Raw genomic sequence first — 8110 nt, 5'->3', positions numbered from 1 at the left:
CCAGAAAGGGATGGCTGGTCCACTCTGTATGGAAGAGTGGAACTCAACAGTCTGGGGTGGAGAGTCTCATGCAGATCTGGTTACATTTTTAGTTCAGATATACTGAGTGACAAACAACCTTGTTGAAATCTTTTTAGCACAGGCTATACAACTGTTGTTATATTGATCATAAAATGTAGATATGATCTGTAATTTAAGGGTGTTGATCAGAAGATGACTCATTTCTTTTTTAAAACATAGCCTACATTATTCCATTCAAATGTCATATATATACACAAAGTTCTATATATATATATATATATATATATATATATATATATGTAGTCTATGGTCAACGCCAAGAAATCCTGTGTTTTCTACAGTAAAGGAATGCAGCATTTGATTTATGACCATGATGCATTGCGATCAGCTGACACAGCCAATAGGACACAGCGGGCTCGAATCAGAGATGGGAATTGGAGACAAGATGATCCCCGAGTGGAAGTGAGAGATTTTAGTCATACAACAAAAATGTCGGCAGTGCTGTACGTTGTCTAAACTAAAAGATACACTCCCAATCAGAGGTATTTGTCTCCATAATTGGTGGTCCAAAGTCCAAATGATCACAAATAACTGAGAATAATTTAGTTGTCTAGGAATTCCGAAGTAAAATACTGTAAACTTTGTCGCATTTCAAACCAGCCATCCACCCATGCTTCATTGCGGGACTGGTAGTTGGGTTGTTTGCCCTGTGGTTGACCTCTTAGGAAAGAGCACCAAAGCCCGTCTAGTTATTAGAAAGTCTTTGAGAGCACCTAGAATATCGGTGTGTCGGCCCTAAAGTGTTTGGTTTAGGCTACAGACGTTTAACCTATGGCATTGAGAAGTTTAATGAATTTATGCAACCAGTGAGGAATGGCTACTCGACAGGCGACTCTCAGGGTAAACCCCAATCGTACATATTATGGCTAGCTAGTCCTGCTTGCGAGACACAGACACAGCGCTGGGTAATCTGGGTAGTTCATTGCAGTGCCCTCCGACGGTGTTACGGTTAATGGTAGCAGTTCGGCAATCACCCCCTAAAGACTCTCTGTAGTTTGCCTTCTTGACACACCTTTTGTTGTCTCGTCGTCTAGCTAGATTCGGCTAACGGTTGCTAGCGAGCATCCTCCGCTTCGACTACCCGCCAGCGGTGAAGTAAAGTTGGGGCAAAATAGTTACTCTGAAGACGAAGGAGCCAAGAAGTGACGGCCGACACCCTGCCAGGTAGTTTTTCTTGTCAATTAGGGGAAAAAAATAATTACTGTAAATGTTAACGTTAATTACGGGCGTGTCAAACGTTAGCTAGTATCAGAGATGCAGCCATAACAGCCGCCAGTTATTAACAGGCTAGCTAGCGTTAGCTAACAAGCTAACGTCAGATGAACTGTAACCTAATGCTAGCGGGTTTAATGCGATATGCTCTGTGATCTATAAGCACCCACATTGAAAGCGAAAGGAGCATCTAATCGTATTAGGCCAGTCTGTCTGCCGCTGAAATGTTAAGCTGCTGCATCACATCAATGGTTTCTGCATGCTGGTGCTGATGCTGTCCTCTTTATACCGTAGGGCCAACCAAAACAAGATCATTCCTATTTTAATGAGAAGCGCCATGTCTCTAGCTAGCTAGCTAGCTAGCTAACGTGATATATTATTGATGTGTGAATACGTGGTGGTGTCTCCTGTAGGATGAGTGGTGATGACTTGAACCCAGCTGCTGTGGCTCAGCCAGTAGAGGATGTACAAGGAGATGACCGTTGGATGTCCCAGGTTGGTGTGAATTATTAGTGTAGGAAACACTCACAATCCCTCCATTCACCGTTTATGTTCATCATGTATAACGCATTTTAACCCATTTGGAGATTTGCATAATATCTCTAATTCCTGGTTGTATGCCTTCTCATGAAATTAGTTACATATCAGGTTTAAATTCAAGTAAACAAAAAAAAAAAATTAGTTAACAGAACCTTAGGTGGAATATTTAGTAGTATAGTTTCTAAATTCTGCATGCTTTACGTTAGGTGTCTCTATATTAAGCTTTAATACAATAAGCAGACACATCCTTCCATGACAGTTTGACTCTGTCCATTCTAATGTCATACATAATAAACGTTAAAGCACCGTTAGTGTCATGTAGAGTAAGTCACTCATCTGTGCTCAAGTTATTGAAATGTAAATCCCCCCTCTTTCTTAGAATTCATGACTTTATTCTTTGTGCTTTATTTCTTCATCTGTCTCTAATTATGACACATTTTATGAGGCAGCATCTACCATTGGTGTTCATGATTGGGCTGTAATCCAGAGGTTATATCTGCACAATTATAGCATGAGAAACTGGGATGGTATACTCAATAATATTGTGGGGTAAAAGGTTCATGTAAATGGTAATCATTATATTAGTCAGGGCTTGTGATCCGACACAAAAAAACCATGTGCTCATATATTGTAACTATTCCCAAGACTAGTATTTCTTTCAGAGCACCACTTCAGCCAGCTTGTGTAGTGGCACCTCCTGGGAGGTCTATGCAAGGTTAATCCTCAAAAGCTAATAGGACTGAGATAGTCGGCTTTCATCTGACTCAAACGCCTGACAAGTATTATCCTGATCTAAAAGACTCATCATAACACAAAGGCGTTAAATCAGAATCAAATGTATAATATGTAAATTAGTTAATTGTGTTGTTTTTTTTGGAATTGAAATGCAATATTTCTTTTATCTATCCTATCTTCCACATTTCTGCACTACATCAGAAGTTCTGTTGTGACGAGGCTTTATTTGTTTACAGCATTTAAGATTTGTGCAGGAGTGTAAAGATGCTGAACCAGATGTGCTTTTCGTGGGGGACTCTATGGTACAGCTAATGCAGCAGTTTGAGGTGAGACAAGATGTTTATCTTTGGAAACCTGGTCAAATGACTCGCATGGCACTAGCATCCTCCATTTCTTTTCTTTTTTTTTCTCTAAATCTCTATATATTTTCACAAAAGACTCTACTCTAGATAAAAATTTCAATATATATACATTTATGTTGCCTCACTACTATTCCTACATTGTTACACATATCTTTGTAAAGCATCCTGTTACTGCTCGGTGTGCTTTGCTTAGCCATAGCTTCAGTAAGGTGTTTGTTGTCACCAATGTCAGAAATTCTCATATGAAATGCAGATGTCTGGTTTCCTGTCCACAGGTCTGGAGGGAGTTATTCTCTCCTCTACATGCACTCAACTTTGGACTTGCAGGGGACACCACCTGTAATGTGCTGTGGAGGCTGCAGAATGGAGAGCTGGAGAACATCCGGCCCAAGGTGAGACAACTCTGCTAAGATCTTCAGAGAAAAACAGTTTTTGGCAAACTATTTATTTTTCCCTTTCAGATATACTCATCCACATATCTCAGGTGCAAAACAAACTCTTGCATGCACATTTTACGTCTGATTTCCACAAAACACCATGTGCACATACATTCCTTCCTCTCTGACACACAGACCTTAGTTATTACTGTATACCATGATTTAATCACACTACTGGAGAGAATGAGTCAGTGAAAGTAAACAAAGCGTCTGTCCGTGGTCTTGTCCAGGTGGTGGTGTTATGGGTAGGAACCAACAATTATGAACACACAGCAGAGCAAGTTGCTGGAGGAATTCTTGCAATTGCGCAGCTGCTCACCTCCCGCCTCCCCAAGGCAAAGATAGTTGTACTGGTAAGTAGTTAGTTGAATCTCTTGTCTTTTGTTGCACCTAGTCTGGTAAGTTGCCATTTGACATGTAGCTTTTAGCTATGTGGTCTTATTTTCTCTCTGCAGTTGTCACATTGAAACAAAGAATATGAAGCGTATGAATATCAAGTATTGAGTGTCTGTTTATCAGGTGGTTCAGTGAGCCTTGCAGACTATCCTTGCCCCAGTTGGAAATGCTAATGATAGGCCAGTTTTAACCAACTAAAATATAAAACATAAAGGTTTAACTCTTAACACATGAATCTTAATAAATGACAAATTTTTGTGGCCCTCAGGGTTTGTTGCCTCGAGGGGAGCGGCCCAACCCACTGAGGGAGAAGAACACGGCGGTTAACAGGTACCTGCGCTCCTGGCTGCCTCGTCTGGGCCGCGCTCAACTCCTAGATGTCAGCGGGGATTTCGTTCACTCTGATGGAGCCATTATTCTACAGGACATGTTTGACTTCCTCCATCTGACGTCGACAGGCTACCGCACCATGGCGAAGCCCCTCAGCGACCTGCTGCTTCAGATACTGGAGGAAACGCCAGAGGAGAGACGGGTGTCGCCTGTTTGAGGGCCGTGGCCTAGCAGCACATTTATCCAGAGGTATGTCTCACCCGCTGCTGTGGGAGACGGGGGAGACATGTCCCTGGTATCTAGAGGAGGAAGGGCTCTCTCATAGGGGGAATAGGCTCACTGACGTGAGTGGGCCCAGGAGGGGTGTGGGATCACAATCATGAGCAGAGGGTTGCGTGTGGAGAGGTGCTAAAGAGGGAGAGAGACCTCACTGCAGATGTAGACACTGTGATTGCAGTAGTAACCTCTATGGCAAAATGATTTACCACGGTTACTGAGATCATGTGGTACACACACACCCACACACATTCATTTAGACCTGTGGAGAAAATAAGTGTTTCCCTCTCACCTGTGCCACGGAGATGTGATACAAATGTAGAAACGTCCAGTGCACAACATACTCACAGTAGGCTGAACATTATCCAGAATGTTCTATTGTTATGAGTCTGACCAGTATGCTGCAGAGCAATGGTTCTGACATAGGTATCAAACTCTAAATACTTTCACCTCTTGTGACCAAATAGAAACAATCTGAAAGTTAAAATCACTCATTGGCGTGGCATTCTTTCCTGTAAAGGTCCACCAGTCAAGATGGTTAGGAATCACTGCTATAGAAGGGCTACTGCTGAGATGTACACTATTTAGAGTTCCGTCTGTCCAGTTCTTTATTTAGAAATACAGCACTTAGTCTGCTAAATGTTCACCATTGAACGTGTGTGTAATAAACAATTAGATGTCTTTTGAAACTGTTAATATAAAATAGATCAATGTATATCCGGAGAGTTAGCTACTTTTCCACAGACCACACATACAGCGGCTCACTACTTCCATCCTGTGTCATCTAAAACCATCACTGAACTAAATATTCTAACTCTAACCTGATTTTGGCGTTCGCTGCATGCATGTTTTAAGACGAGCCTCAGCTGTGTAGGAAGTTAACGCTTTTGTATTGAATCGGTGAGTATCAAGTCAAAATCATGTGTTCATAAATATTTACTAGTGACTTGTTGAATCTACTTGTCTGGTAATCTACAAAGGTCTTCCAAACACCGCCCACTCTGCTTATGTGCAAAACATTTATCACCCAGCAAGTGTATTTACATTTTACTTTTTGAAGTCCATTTCACCATTTTGGTCCAGATATATCTACTGTGACATTTGATGTTAATGTCGAGTAGGTTACACAATGATTTGTATTGCTAGACAAAGACCTGGCAGCTTTTTAAATTATGCTCCTAATGACTTCTTGACATTGTCCTCGGTATCTGTTAAAGGACAATTTGGACAAAAATGTCAATGATATTGTGTGTGCACTGTTTTTTTAGTTTTTTTTAAGTAGCTTTGCAGTGCAATGGCGCACTTAGTGTTATTTATTTTTTACAACAAAGTACAGTTAAGATAATCTGGTGGGTTTCACATCTAGTCCTCCGTCTACATCACATTCTTAATCATAACATGGCTTTTCCCTATTCTGTGTCTGTATCTCACACTAATACTTACACATATCCACAGTCTGACACTTTGACGAGCACGGACTCTCTCTCCCTCTCCCTCCTAAATACATGGACATACAGTATTTTCTCTTCGAAGCACCTCTTTATCTCTCTCCCTGTTGTATTTGTTGTTGTCTCTCATCCAGCCCTGCCACCCTGGGCCCTGACATCTCTACATGGTGTAGATACTGAATATTTTTTAGGAATGAAAAGTACTAGCCACACGAATAAGCTGCCTAACACAGCTATACTGAATATTGTCACGCTAAATGCTAAAAAGCAATCACAGGTCATGCAAAAGAAAAACCATTCGTCTGTGAGTACTCTAGCTGTTTCTTCGTGGGTTAGTTCTGTTTGAATTGAGAGTCTCAAGCATCAAGTTATCCGGCGATACTGCTGTCTTAAGCTCTGCACATTTGCCTGCTGTGTTAAATATGGTGTATGTTTGTGTGCCTTAAGTGTTCATGAAAGGTTGTGTACAGTATGTCTGGTCCTGGATTGTGTAAGTTGGAAGTATGAGTGTCAAGAAATGGCCCCAGTTGTATATAAGACATGTGAAGCTTTAGGAAAAGATGTTTGAAGGGGTTTCAGGTTGTGTTTGGTGCCATACAGCATTTTCACTGTTTTGGCTCGTTGTGACATTATTGAGATAAAGCATTCCAATAAAAAAGAAAAAAAAAAAGAAAAAAGGATTTTACGTGTTGGGAGTGATCTTTTCTATTTTTGGTCATTATCCAAAGCTGTCACTTGTGATTAGTGATGGTGTTTTGAATTTGAAAGAAAAGAATAGGATGCACAAATCTCAGTTGTGGTTCTGAAATCAGAAAGTGTGATTTGTTACACACTCGCCAGCAGAGGGAACCATTTCATCAGACAACTAGTTTAAGACCGACACTAACAGAACAAGGCCCGCTGTTCGTTCCACGCCTCCGCTCTGAGTTCATCTCAAGTTGATCTGTTGGAATAAATCACCAACAGCCCTCAGAGACGATGTGTTAAAACATCCTCATTAAACATGTAGTTTGGCGAGCTGCATGCTGGAGTGCATGTGATTCTCAAATACCTAGTTAAACCATTTGTTCACTTTTGATGTTGCTCTCATTCATTTTAACTGTGACCTAAAACTGTCCCAGTGTAGCTAACACAGTTAGTCCATCTGGAGGCCCGTACTGCAGACTGTCGACTCTGAGTGGGAAGTTTGAAGCACTGGAAACACGATGAACTCCGCACTAAAGAAAACATCACAAGGTAATTCCCCGGTATGCTGGAGTCACATTATGAGTTAACGTGTCTGACACAGAAGCAATTAAAGCCGGAGTTGTGATGCTGTTAAAATAAAAGTAGGCAAAAATCTGCATTACCTCACATGGTAAAAAGAACATGTTAAAAGGCACTTTCCTGTGAGACCATTAAACAATAGACCCTTTGTCCACAGCTTGTACATTTATCTGAATCATATATGTTTAGATTGCCAGTGATCCAAATCTAAATATGCACTTAATGTTTTTAAAAGTCTTGAAACTGGCCATGGTGACGATAGATGCATATTAGTCTGCTTCGTCTATCAACACACAGTTGGAAAATGGGGGAATGATAACTTTCTTACCCCAACGGGAATTAACCGAGACTTTAGGCGGCACCCTAATAAAATCTATATTTGGCCTTGTGTGTTGTTCCTGCTCTATTGACCTGTTTAAAAGTAGGCTTTAGTTCATTATTAACAAGCTGGGCAGCGTTGGGCGTCTGTAAAACATCTCAAGGACCTGTAGGAACAGTGAAGTCAAGAGAAAAACGTTAAATCCCGATAAGATCCATGTTCTCACCTGTCAAAACGTTAGTTTATGTATGACCCTGTAAGGTCAGGGTTTGTAACATGCTGCCAGATGTGATAAATGGAGCAGTGGTTACAACATGCATCTGAGAGCTATAGACCTATATGTTATCATCTGCAGACAGTAAAGGTTGCATCGTGTATCCAATAACAGCACGGGGACACTGGGACACAGATTCTATACTAAAATGCCTTAGATTTGTTCCAGAGCCAAAAACAAGTTAAACGGTCCACATTATCTGAATAGCTGTACACAATGCTGGTTGATTTTCTTCTTTGACTCGATGTCTTCTGTGATAATATATTTCCCAGAAAAAGTAGCCTACCCGACTGAATTAGTCCAATTTCACTCATGGTGTTAGTTTCTTTGATTACCATGTGTGCAATATGACACATTTTTGCATGATTTCCTTTAGATGTCATGATCTCATAAATGATGAGCAATGTAAGTGCATATTTGTGCCAGTGCCACGT

The 8110-nt window shown here is 40.9% G+C and overlaps 1 protein-coding gene across 4 annotated transcripts; it reads left to right on the top strand.

The window, feature by feature from the left end:
* Nucleotides 1-458: 458 nt before the first annotated feature.
* On the top strand, nt 459-4694 carry pafah1b2 (platelet-activating factor acetylhydrolase 1b, catalytic subunit 2). 4 transcript variants are annotated; one of them, XM_034889568.1, is made up of 6 exons: nt 459-524; nt 1707-1788; nt 2805-2894; nt 3206-3322; nt 3598-3720; nt 4032-4694. In XM_034889568.1, exons 1-6 carry the CDS (start codon nt 511-513, stop codon nt 4308-4310), a joined length of 705 nt encoding a protein of 234 aa, XP_034745459.1. In that variant the 5' UTR covers nt 459-510; the 3' UTR covers nt 4311-4694. The 4 variants fall into 4 exon arrangements, with proteins under 4 accessions (XP_034745459.1, XP_034745461.1, XP_034745462.1 ...); XM_034889570.1 differs by having other exon boundaries at nt 488-563; XM_034889571.1 differs by lacking the exon at nt 459-524 and adding an exon at nt 827-921.
* Nucleotides 4695-8110: the final 3416 nt, after the last annotated feature.

The sequence above is a fragment of the Etheostoma cragini genome, chromosome 13 (assembly GCF_013103735.1).
Source record: "Etheostoma cragini isolate CJK2018 chromosome 13, CSU_Ecrag_1.0, whole genome shotgun sequence".
Classification (NCBI taxonomy): Eukaryota; Metazoa; Chordata; class Actinopteri; order Perciformes; family Percidae; genus Etheostoma; species Etheostoma cragini.
The sequence above is the reverse complement of the archived record's forward strand: the minus strand, read 5'-3'. Positions and strand labels throughout refer to the sequence as shown.